Source organism: Acomys russatus, chromosome 26 (assembly GCF_903995435.1).
Source record: "Acomys russatus chromosome 26, mAcoRus1.1, whole genome shotgun sequence".
Taxonomy (NCBI): domain Eukaryota; kingdom Metazoa; phylum Chordata; class Mammalia; order Rodentia; family Muridae; genus Acomys; species Acomys russatus.
This window is the reverse complement of record NC_067162.1, coordinates 48274355-48286626: the sequence shown is the minus strand read 5'-3', so window position 1 is coordinate 48286626 and position 12272 is coordinate 48274355. Positions and strand designations below refer to the sequence as shown.

General features: G+C 51.0%; 2 protein-coding genes across 2 annotated transcripts in view; both read left to right on the top strand.

Moving 5' to 3' along the window:
• The window catches only part of Nup133 (nucleoporin 133), a 57631-nt gene extending 56401 nt beyond the window's left edge, over nt 1–1230 (top strand). Inside the window, exons 25-26 of the mRNA XM_051168581.1 lie at nt 362–450; nt 1020–1230. Coding sequence (XP_051024538.1) covers nt 362–450; nt 1020–1156 — 226 coding nt within the window. The 3' untranslated portion in view covers nt 1157–1230. The remainder of the gene's footprint in view (nt 1–361; nt 451–1019) is intronic.
• Nucleotides 1231–6482: 5252 nt separating this feature from the next.
• Acta1 (actin alpha 1, skeletal muscle) lies at nt 6483–9638 on the top strand. Its single transcript, XM_051168580.1, has 7 exons — nt 6483–6623; nt 7632–7772; nt 7872–8196; nt 8376–8537; nt 8636–8827; nt 8967–9148; nt 9233–9638. The coding sequence occupies exons 2-7, from the start codon at nt 7644–7646 to the stop codon at nt 9374–9376; spliced, it is 1134 nt and encodes a 377-aa protein (XP_051024537.1). The 5' UTR covers nt 6483–6623; nt 7632–7643; the 3' UTR covers nt 9377–9638.
• Nucleotides 9639–12272: the final 2634 nt, after the last annotated feature.

Genomic DNA, 12272 nt, shown 5'->3' with positions numbered 1-12272 from the left:
TGGAGCTGGACATGGTGGCGCACACCTTTAATCCCAGCACTTGAGAGGCAGAGGCAGGCGGATTTCTGTGAGTTTGAGGCCAACCTGGTCAAAAAGGAAGTCCACAACAGCCAAGGTACACGGAGAAACCCTGTCTGGGAAATAAAATAAAATTGTGTGGTGGTAGCAATGGCTTATGCTGCCAGTGTAGCTTAGGTCAATACAGATTTAGGTGTGTCCCACATTTAAAGTCCATTACTTTGATAACTTACAGCAGTGTCACAAACCTTAGCACTCTATCCCACAACCGCAGGAGAAACCACAGAAACTGTGTCTCAGCGGCCACAGTGACTCCATTTCCCTCATTATTTTTCGTTTCCAGCTGGTCTGGTTCAGATGGTAAAGACGATCCGATCGAAGTGTCTAAAGACAGTGTATTTGTGAAGACCTTGCAGAAGCTTATAAAAGACGGTAACTGTTTTGTTAACTATTAGAAATCAAATGTGGAGGCCAGGCTTGGCAGAGCATGCCTTTCATCCCAGCACTTGGGAGGCAGAGGCAGGTACATCTCTGTCCGAGTTCGTGTCTGACCTCAGTTGAAGTGCTGGTGTGTTTGCATTTCTCTGGGACAGATGCATACTGTGCTGCCCAGGCTGCTCTTGGACTGTCAGGTTCAGGGAGTCCGCCTCCAGCATCCTGTGGTGCCAGAAGGACAGGCACTCAGGACTGACACCTTTGCAGCACTGTGGCCAGCTCTGTGAAAGTGTTTCTATTAAATTATTCCCCAAGTAGGGCAACATAGAAATGACTGTTAGTTGAAAACTTCCACATTGAAGGAATGTCTTAAACTATTGGGGGGGGGAAAGTGAAAGTTTGAGAGTCTAGGAAAGATTTCATGTGGAGCAGCTGTTTTGACTAGTGAGAAGCTGCAGGGGGCTCTGCAGAGGCTGTTGTCTACGGAGGAGGCCCCGGGGTGGGGCGTGTTTGCTCACTCACCTAGCGTCTCAGGAGCCGGAAGTGACAGTGTTTTCTGTTTGCAGGCATCCAGCTCAGCGAATACTTGCCGGAGGTGAAGGACCTGCTGCAGGCAGAGCAGCTGGGGAGCCTCAAGTCCAACCCTTTCTTTGAGTTTGTTCTAAAAGCAAATTATGAGTATTATGTCCAAGGGCAGATGTGACATTTGTAGAAATGCTTGTTTCTAAAATTTGTATATGGTTTGCTTATAAAAATTTAGGACTTAATCAACTTGAAGTCTGTGTGCTTTGGTCTGTGGTAGCCAGGGGTTTTCGTGCTTTATTTGGGAGCTGTCGTATAAAATGGGGGTGTAACCCTGTTTCCTTTTTGGTTATAAGGTGTTTTCTTCTCCTTTCCCACTTGAAGTTCCCCTTGTTTTTGTGTTGCTGCCCTTTCTCCAGCCTCCCTTGGTCCAGTGAGACAGCAGTCTCTCCAGCACGGCCTCCTTGTGCACGTTGCTCCTGTCTTAAGGATTATAAGGTTGAGCCAAGTTTGATGACATACACCTGTAATCCCAACACTAGAGCCTGAGACAGGAGGACGCTGAGTTCAAAACCGATCTGGCCAACATAGCAAGATCTTGTCTTAAAAAACAAAACAGGCTCAGAGCTGGAAAGATGGCTTAGTGGTAAGAGCACTGTCTGCCCTTACAGAAGTCCTGAGTTCAATTCCCAGCAACCACATGGTGGCTCACAATCACATATAATGTGATCTGCTGGCCTCTTCTGACATGCAGGTGTACACACACAGCTGTATACATAATAAATAAACCTTAAAAATAAAAAACAAACAAAAAACCAGGTTGCCCATCCCCATTGCTTACCCAGTACCAGCCCTAAAATAATATACATACAAGTAATATTTTATGGACTGATTAGGTTGTGTCTATATATTTAGGTCAACAAAAAGAGGCCATGAACTTGAGAGAGAGCAGGGGAGTGGGGAGTAATGCGAGGTGTGGGAAGGGGCAAGGGAAGGGGAAAACAATGTAATTATATTTTAATTTCAAAAAGTTAAGGGGGAAAAAGTTTAAGGCTTATTTATTATGTATACAGTGCTCTGTCTGCATGTAGAGGTGCAGGCCAGAAGAGGGCACCAGATCTCATTATAGATGGTTGTGAGCCACCATGTAGTTACTGGGAATTGAACTCAGGACCTCTGGAAGGACAGACAGTGCTCTTACCGCTGAGCCATCTCTCCAGACCAGGAAAATATGGCACACTGAAGAGCCTTTGGGAGCTGATGTCTCTCCTGGTCAGAGCCGGAGGGAAGTACCTACTTAGCAAAATGATCTCAGATTTTACTGACTTAGAATATGACTGAGAAATCAAAACACTGGGTCTAACTCATGAGAGTTGACAGCTGGTAGTTCATTGGGAATGTTCTTCACTTTCTACATTGATTTAGAAATTCAAAACAAAATAGAAAACCCGTAAGATGTGGGTCTCACTATGTAACTCTGGCTGACCTCAGACTCACAGATCCACCTGCCTCCTAAGTCTTGGGATTCAAGGTCTGAGTGACAACACTCATCAATAGCAGATGAGTCTTGAGAGTGGTTTAGCAAGATGTTTGTGTGGCTTTCTAAGCTATCAGTCAATTGTCACTGCTACCTAATATGGTATTGGCATTTGCTGTGATCTCAGTATTGACTCTTTTTTTCTTTTTTTTTCCTTTTAGACCAGGCTGGCCTTAAACACACAGAGATCTGCCTCCTCTGCCTCCCAAGTGCTGGGGTTAAAGTTGTGTGCTGCCACACCCGGCTTCCTAGGATGATCTCTAGTTTGACCTTAGTCATCCTTTCACAAGCACTGTAATGCTGAGGCCAGCCTCCCCCAGGTATTGCTCTAGGAGCTGTGGGCATGGCCCACCTATCTGAAGGAGAGGGGCCAAGCCTCTGCCCATGTCAACCACCGCAGCTCCAGAATTGTTTTTTTCAAGACAGGGTTTCTCTGTGTAGCCTTGGCTGTTCTCGATTCGCTTTGTAGACCAGGCCAGCCTTGAACTCACAGTGAGTGCTGGGATTAAAGGCATGTGCCATACCACTCCCAGCCCTTTCAGAATTTAAACTTACTCCAACATAAAAATGAAATTCAGACTTTCAGTTTTGAATGTCTTTCCCTCCCAAGTCTTGAGAACTGGGCACATAATCCATCTGTAAAGACTTAGTGATTTAAAGGCCAGGCGGTGGTGGCACATGCCTTTAATCCCAGGCAGAGGCAGGTGGGTCTCAGTGAGTTCGAGGCTGGCCTGGTCTACAAAGAGAGTTCCAGGACAGCCAAGATTACACAAAGAAACCCTATCTCAAAGAAAAAGACTTAGTGATTTGTTTCTAAATCAAGTAGCCAAGAATGGCAGCTGGTACCCAGTCACACTGAATGACAGCGGCTACCGTTGTTGCTTAACAGAGGTGATTGCAGTATGTTCTGAGCATGTGTGAGTCAGTCAGGACCTGGCTCAGACTAAAACTCATTGCCTGTGAACCCCCTTAAAGGGGCCCTGGTGGCCTGTATGGGGCATAGAGACAGATTTCGTTGTCTCCTGGCTGCTGTGGGAAGGGCCACAGACAAACCCATGGTGTCTTAGGCCGTCATGGTCCCACATTCTGAGTGGTTCTGGTTTAACTACAACCTCCCCGACCCACTCTCTGTCCAGAATGGTGAAATATCCGTGTGTAAACAGTGTACATAAGCTTCTTTTTGAGAGGTTTCACTCTGCAGCTCTGGCCTCAAACTCTCAGTCCCCTGTCTTAGCCTCCTGAGTGTTAAGACTTTCAAGTGTGCACCACTTTCTGGGGCATGTGGAGGACATAGACACCAAGGAACCATTTAGCCTGGAAGCCTGGGGCGCCTGTTCTGAAATGAGCCTTGGGCTGTGTTACACACCTTTTGTTTTATGTGAGGAATGTGAGCACTTTGCACACCCCTGGCTTCTCAAAGGAGCCTTTCCAGAGTTTTTCCTCACCTGCTAGGATGGCAGGTCCTGTGTACAGATCTGCATTTTGATTTACCATGCCCTAATAAAAACTTTGGGGCATTGGTTTCACACGCCTTTAATCCCAGCACTCGGGAGGCAGAGGCAGGTGGATCACTGTGAGTTCAAGGCCAGCCTGATCTACAGAGTGAGTTCCAGGACAGCCAAGGCTACAGAGAGAAACCCTGTCTCAAAAAACCAAACCAAACCAAGAACAAAAACCTTTGGTTTGGTTTGGGTTTTACTCCAGAAGAGCCAGCTTCTGGGGCCGGCAAATGGCTCAGCTGGTAAGCACTGCGACCTGGGCAGCCTGAATTCGACCTCCTAGAATCTACGTGAAGGTGGAGGGAGTGGGCTCCACAGAGCTATCCTCTGACACGACATGTGCCCTGCCTGTGCCTCCAGAGCTGCTGCAGGACTGCTGCCCGCTGGCGAAGGTCAGGCTTGATGCTGCTAGTACACGCCTGTACTACAGAAGAGGAAATGGGCAATTGCAGTGTTACCGGCTAGCCTCTGATCTAGTAGTGTAAGGACTCGTAGAATGTGAGCGGTAAAGGGGCTAAGGAGAGAGAAAACGAGTGCGAGCATACCAGCATGGTGTTGCAAGTGCTCTGCCCACAAGCATTGAGAGGCCAGCTGGAAGATGGTGATAATGTAGCCAGGATTCCAGAGACAGAAACTGTCAGGAAAGGAAAGAGTGCAGCTGAGGTTAGAGTTCACGTGCCCTGCTCACCTGCCTGCTCCTGCGCCAGGTGCTGTGCAGTGGGTTTCCTGGAGCTCGCAGACAACGTGCTCGTGGCTGACTTTGTGCTGAATGTCATGCCAAGAAAACTGGAGTAGGTTCTGCAAGAGTTTGATGGAGTTTGGGGCAGTATGTACAGCCTGGCCCCTCTGAGGTCCAGGGCGTCCACACATTTCTCCCTACATCCATGACCCAAATACAAGCACTCCCCAAAGCTCTGCGCACCATGCGTGTGCTGCTAGCCTCTTTCTGACCGCTCCATTGCCCTAGCACTGAGCACCGGGTAAGGACAAAGCCACAGAACTGATGGCCCTGTTAGGTTGTGCAGCCCTGGGTTAGGAAAAACTGGGAGCCTGGGGGAGCCTGAGCATGCCTCTGCCCTCAGGATCGGCACCTGTCCCAGCTGCTAAGTTCCAAATGGGAACAACTATTTTGGGAAAGCTTAAGCCATCAGAAAGGGGATGGCTCCGTGGTGGCTTGGCTCTGATGCACCCTCAGAGCATGTCGCCTGGTTGGTCACAGAACACTTTCCTTTTGGTTTTCTCGTCCCTCTCCCTGCCCAAATCGAGACAAGCACCAAGAGATGACCTCTACTCACCCCCTCCCTTCCATAAGTAGCTCCTTCTAGAAACGCAAAGGCAGATCTCCATCTAGCAGTGGTATAAATAGAACCCACACAGGCCTGGCAGGTGGGGGCCCCAAGGTGGATGGGAAGTGGCCCGGCTGCTGGCTGCTAGGCATCATCCTCTAAATATAAAGATTAGTCTGCCGGGGAGGAGCCGCTCCTGGGCTCCAGCAGAAGGTCTTGGTGCTCCTTAGAAGGGCCGCCATCGCCACTTCTCTGTGCTCCAGCCCCTCTAGGTTCCAACAGTTCCAGCTGTGACCCGTCTTTCAGACCCAGGGGAGGGACATTCAGTGCCACCGAAGGGGAAGGGGTATTGTTTGTTGAACCCAGCCACCCAGATAGGAGTCAGTTCTGAAGTCAGAGTTCCCCCCATCAGACCTCTCCATTCCCTTCAAGAGTGCACCGCAGAATGCAGGGACAGCTCTAATGCCCTGGCCTCACATGCCATGTGCCAGGGCCACATACCCTCCATGCCTCCTCCCACTTCCTCCTCTATCCCTCCGCCAGTTGTCCGCCCTGTGACAGCTGCGTGCCCTAAACTGACTCTGTGTGTGTGTGTGTGTGTGTGTGTGTGTGTGTGTGTGTGTGTGTGTGTGTGTGTGTGTGTGTGTAGGGGAGGGGGGGATGTGGGTCAGATCTCTGGGTTGGGGAGCTTTGAAGTGGGAAGGAAAATGGAGCTCAAATATGGGGCTTATTTTCCATCCCTACCTGGGGCCCATGACCCCTCCCAGCCCACCTGACCACAGGTCCCTCCCCTGGGCTTAAGCATCAGGACTTCATAGTCTGAGTTAAGAACCCATAAATGGGGTGCAGTGTGGGAGGTCAGGAATTGGTGGGTACCTTCTCAGCGGCTCATGGGCCCAGGTGGGCAGAGCTGGAGAGACCTTTGAACAGGTAAAACTTGCAGACTAGTGATCACCAAAACAGTGACCTTTGGCCCAGCCCAGCCCTCCGGCAAGCATTGGAGCCCGTTGGGAGGGGCAGACAGCTGGGGAGACTGTCCATGTATGGCCCGGTCCGGTCCTAGCTACCTGGGCCAGGGCCAGTCCTCTCCTTCTTTGGTCAGTGTAGGAGCCCCGGGCGGGGACCCAGGCTGAGAACCAGCCGGAGGAAGGGACTCTAGTGCCCGACACCCAAATATGGCTTGGGAAGGGCAGCAACATTCCTTCGGGGAGGTGTGGAGGGAGCTCCCCGGACTATATAAAAACCTGAGCTAGGGCACAGGCGGTTACACGGACGTGAAGCCTCACTTCCCACGCTCGGCACCCAGCGCCAGAGTCAGAGCAGCAGGTAGGGTGGAAGAGGGGAGGGTGACCTGCAGGATCCAGCAGAGCTGTGCTCTGCCCCAGAGGCAGACACTTTAAAGAAGAAACTTGGCTCTGGAAATTTCTCCAAACTCATTTCCAGTCCACTTGGGCTGCTGAGTGGGCATTTAGGATATGTCTTGGGCGGGGGGGCGGGGTGTCATGTCTATCCACTACCAACCCTAGGCTCTCCCCTCCTTGGGGACTAAATCCAGGTCCTCCTGCAAGTGACCAAGTCAGTGCTCTCCTACTGAGCCACACACCAGCTCCTGGTTGGTTGAGATTTCTGTCCTGAATCTCCCCCCCCCTTCCCTCCTTACATCCTCTTTCCTTTCTCCTCTGCCTTTCTTTACTGGGATTAAATCTAGGCCTTTGTAATGCAAAATGTGAGCTAGGTCTCCCATAGAGCTACACCCCAGCCCCTGGGAGGCTGCCCTGAAAATGTATTTGGAGAGGTTCAGCATTGGTTTAGCCTTGGAGCATCTTTCTCTGAACCCAAGACTTTCCTAAAGGGCAGCAAGGCCTGGGTACTCTTCTCTGGATTAGGAGGCACATGGCAGGGTTCCTTCAGAGTTTGGAAGGCTATGGGTATTCAAATAGGCAACTGCTCCAAGGTTGGGACACTGTTACCCTTTCCTGGGCAGCATCCTCGCCCCTCTCACAGGACAGGCAGCAGTGGCCTTAATGTCTTCTTCATAGATGGGGTTGGGAGTAAAGAGGATAGTGCCACCTGTGGGGGGCATGGCCTACAGTGAAGGTAGATAAAGGGTCTCGAGATGTCCCCTGCATGCCTAGTTGGAGAACTTAGTCTGATCCATAGACTGTTTCTCTTAGCAAAAGCCTTGCACTGGGAAAGCATCCTGCGACCCTATGCAAGGAATTAGGGCAAAGGAGTCTCTGGGTCTCCGAAGGGAAAGTGGGTTGGATGGAGCCCTACCCTAACCCCCAGCACCTACGAGCAATGCTCAATGCCACTATGGCCTTATCCTTGCAGAAACTAGACACCATGTGTGACGAAGACGAGACCACCGCTCTTGTATGTGACAACGGCTCTGGCCTGGTGAAAGCTGGCTTTGCAGGGGATGACGCCCCCAGGGCTGTGTTCCCATCCATCGTGGGCCGCCCCAGACACCAGGTCAGGCTGCTGGCAGGGTAGGGTAGTTTCTCTGAGGACAGCCCATGTATCGCCCTCCCCCCAGCTGTAGTAACAAGTGTCTGATGTCGCCATCTGCAGGGTGTCATGGTAGGTATGGGTCAGAAGGACTCCTACGTGGGTGACGAGGCCCAGAGCAAGCGAGGTATCCTGACCCTGAAGTACCCCATTGAGCACGGCATCATCACCAACTGGGACGACATGGAGAAGATCTGGCACCACACCTTCTACAATGAGCTGCGTGTGGCCCCTGAGGAGCACCCTACCCTGCTCACTGAGGCCCCCTTGAACCCTAAAGCTAACCGGGAGAAGATGACCCAAATCATGTTTGAGACCTTCAACGTGCCTGCCATGTATGTGGCCATTCAGGCGGTGCTGTCCCTCTATGCCTCCGGCCGTACCACCGGTAAGTGCCCACACGCGGCCCCACTCTGGCCCAGGTAGTGTTGCCCCAACATTCCAGTCCAGACCCCAGACGGTGTCCATCCGATCCCTGACGACCCCTGCCCTACCCCAGTCCTGTGCCACTGTCTCTGCTGTTGCTTCTGTTCCCCTCCACTCACGCACTGCCCTTCCTCTGTGCAGGCATCGTGTTGGATTCTGGGGACGGTGTCACCCACAACGTGCCCATCTATGAGGGATATGCCCTGCCACACGCCATCATGCGTCTGGACTTGGCCGGTCGCGACCTCACTGACTACCTGATGAAAATTCTCACCGAGCGTGGCTATTCCTTCGTGACCACAGGTGCGCGCTCCCAGTGGCCGCTGAGGGTGGGCCGGCAGAAGGTGAGCATGCGCCCCAGGCCTTGCCCTGAGGCCACCCTGTTGCTTCTGTCCCTACAGCTGAGCGTGAGATTGTGCGCGACATCAAAGAGAAACTGTGTTATGTGGCCCTGGACTTCGAGAATGAGATGGCCACCGCTGCCTCCTCCTCCTCCCTGGAGAAGAGCTATGAGCTGCCCGACGGGCAGGTCATCACCATCGGCAACGAGCGGTTCCGCTGCCCGGAGACGCTCTTCCAGCCTTCTTTTATCGGTGAGCCGCCCTCTGCTCCACTAGTGTGCTGGGATCTGTCTCCCTCCCCCCGCACCTCAGAGTACTGGGTCTCCACTCGCTGATGCCCTTAGTCCCCTGGCTCTGTGGCTGCTCACGCTGCCTCTCCTCCTGGCACCAGGCATGGAATCAGCGGGGATCCATGAGACCACCTACAATAGCATCATGAAGTGCGACATCGACATCAGAAAGGACCTGTACGCCAACAACGTCATGTCAGGGGGCACCACCATGTACCCCGGTATCGCTGACCGCATGCAGAAGGAGATCACAGCCCTGGCTCCCAGCACCATGAAGATCAAGGTGGAAGAAGCGTTTGGTGCGGGCGGAGACCCGGGCGCAGGGGGAGGGGGACACGCAGGCACCTGACGTTCCCTTGTCTTGCAGATCATCGCCCCCCCTGAGCGCAAGTACTCAGTGTGGATCGGTGGCTCCATCCTGGCCTCGCTGTCCACTTTCCAGCAGATGTGGATCACCAAGCAGGAATACGACGAGGCTGGCCCCTCCATTGTGCACCGCAAATGCTTCTAGGCGCACCCGCATCTGCGTATGCGCGCATGCGCGCTCTCTCTCTCCTCAGGACGACAATCGTGCTGCGGTTGCAGGGTGGCCCCATTCTTCGCCAGGGCTCCATCGCCGCCGCTGCAGCCGGCACCTGTTTTTGACGTGTACATAGGTTGACTCGTTTTACCTCATTTTGTTATTTTTCAAACAAAGCCCTGTGGAAGGAAATGGAAAACTTGAAGCATTAAAGCCAGCCATTCTGTTCTGCTGCAATAAAGTGTGTGGTGTCTTTATTTGCTAGGGGTAGGGGGTGGGCAGGAGAAGGACTCACCCCCTCGGGTCACCTTACAAAGAGTTCCAATTGCGTGAGCTCTTTAGGAAACAAAGTCAGGAAGTTAGGTCTTGTCACACAACCCTTCTGGATCATAGCTAGGCCCCCTGTATGGGGCCCAAGTGGCTTGCCTGGTCCCTAGCTGGCTGGCGAGGCATCTTCGCACTTTCCGGGCTCGACTTGAGAGGCGGCAGGCTGCCGGCTGGAAGTCAGCAGGCGCTGGCCGTGGTGCTGCCTGAAGCACCTCTCAAATATACCTCAGGCTGGGATTGAAAACCGGCTCCTCAAGTCTAACCAAAGACTTGTATTGTGCGAGTAATGAGAACTTTTAACAGTCGCCGTCTCTTCCAGACTGGGAAATCCTTTGCTTTCTTCCCATCAAATGATGGTGGCACAGAGAAGCGCTCTTCCTGTAGGGCTATAGAGAAGCTGCCAGAGAAGGGATCTGGAGTATCCAGAAAGGAGACGCCACTGAAGGTGGCTAGCAAAGTCCAAGGCTGGCAGCCAGGCTCATAGAAGAAAATGTAAACACAATAACTTGTTACTGTTCACCATTTTAGAAATCCAACCCAGTGCCTTGAGCGTGTCAGGATAACACTCAGCTGCTGAGCTATATCGAAGCCACCAGCAAACGTTTTAAAGCTACAAACCATAACAGTTTATACAGAAGAGGACTACATGTGCTTTTATCTATTTCTTAGACACATTCTCATATGTAGTAGAGGCTGGCCTTGAACTTTCAGTCATCCTCCTGCCTCGGCCTCTGTACTGATGGCATTCCACTAGTATCACCGGACCAACTTCCTGTTAAAAGTAGCTTCCTAGCCAGGCGATGGTGGCACACGCCTTTAATCCCAGCACTCGGGAGGCAGAGGCAGGTGGATTCCTGTTAGTTCAAGGCCATCCTGGTCTACAATGTGAGTCTTGGATAGCCAAGACTACAAAGAGAAACCCTGTTTAAAAAAAAAAAAAAAAAAGTAACTTCCTATTCCTACTCCTATTTCCAGGAACAAATAAAACAGATGCCAACTCAAGGAAGGAAGCAAACTCACTCATAAGCATGCTCACAGAAAAGCTTGACCATGTAGCTGCTGTCTGCCCAGAGGCTGAGGGCTTATTCCCTCTTTTCTTTCCTATTGACAAGATCCAGAAATTTCCAAGGCCCCAGGACACTGTTCAGAAGAACTTGTTTCTAAATAAAGTTTCAGATTTTATTATAATGAACATGTGGTGCCAGACTTGCTGAAAACCACCTGTTTGTTCTAACCAGCATGAAGGAACGTTTAAGATGGGTGGGTTTCTAGACTTATAGAGGGGTTGGTTCAGGTAGTGGTAAACGTAAATCAGCATTGCTGGCCTGTGGATGCACAACGCTGTCTTTTGTGCTGGACATCCCTGGGCAAATGTCGCCGGCAGCCTGAATAATTTGCATAGCAAACAGCCCGGGAAGGCGTCGGTACTCTCTAGGTTAGCTGCCATCTTGAGAATGTTTGAGCCAGAGGTTTAAGTATGACCACAGCAAGGTAGGGAGTGGTGGTCCATAAGCAACTCAAGATACTCTGAAGCCAGCAGACAGTTGAACACACTCTGAAATCGAATCTTTCCCCTGAGCACCAGTTGGACACGCTCTGGAATCGAATTGTTTCCCTGAGCACCAGTCAACATCTAAGATTTAGCCTACCAATGAAAAGGGGACAAAAAAGTTATGAACTTTATAATTTCACTCAAGATGTGCCAAGCCTAAAGTTATCTTTCTTTTCCTGCTATTTCTCTGAAAAGCAGCAAGTGTCATACATTTTGCTAGTGTTCTGCATCTTTCTGTGTCCTTGGGGAAAGTTGCTGATATCTGACAAATTGTGTTATAAATGAGGTCTGAAATTTTACTGTAAATGATGAGTCTGTAAGAACAAAATAAAAACCCAGAACAGACAAACATTCATACAACATGAGGAATCAACGGTTTTCACCATTACCTGATGCCCACTGGAGTAAGATTTTTGTTGTTGTTGAAAAGCTGCTTAAAGAATCAGCACACATGTCAATTCCTACTTCTAGGGAATAAAGATTAGACAAAAAAAATTGCAACCAGCATGGAAGCAACACACACACACAGACACACACAGACACACACAGACACAGACACACACATACACTGGGTGTAGTGGCACATGCCACTAATCCCAACACTAGAGAGATAAAGGCAGCAGGATTCCCACTCATCCTTGGCTATGCAGTAAGTACTGGGTCAGCCTCATCGACGTGAGACCCTGTATCAACACAGCACAAACTCTGTCACACCACACAGGCACATGCACACACACAGAAAAGAAGTGCACTAGAAGCTGTGCATGCCAGTGTGCACTTAGATGACTGGTCGTTCCCCATGGAGCCCTAGCTTAGCAGTGGGAAGAAACAACAGCACCATTAGGAAACCCCAGTGTGAGCTGGGCACCGTGGCCCATGCCTGTAATCCCAGCACTCGGGAGGCAGAGGCAGGTGGATCTCTGTGAGTTCGAGGCCAGCCTGGTCTGCAAAGCGAGTCCAGGACAGCCAAGGCTACACAGAGAAACTGTCTGGAAAAACAAACCAACC

Bases quoted from the DNA above. Each gene is read 5' to 3' on its own strand.
- Acta1 (XM_051168580.1), top strand. From the start codon at position 7,644: ATGTGTGACGAAGACGAGACCACCGCTCTTGTATGTGACAACGGCTCT. The intron at 8,538-8,635 runs GTGCGCGCTCCC...CTGTCCCTACAG, and splicing joins CTATTCCTTCGTGACCACAG to CTGAGCGTGAGATTGTGCGC. The intron at 9,149-9,232 runs GTGGAAGAAGCG...CTTGTCTTGCAG, and splicing joins CCAGCACCATGAAGATCAAG to ATCATCGCCCCCCCTGAGCG.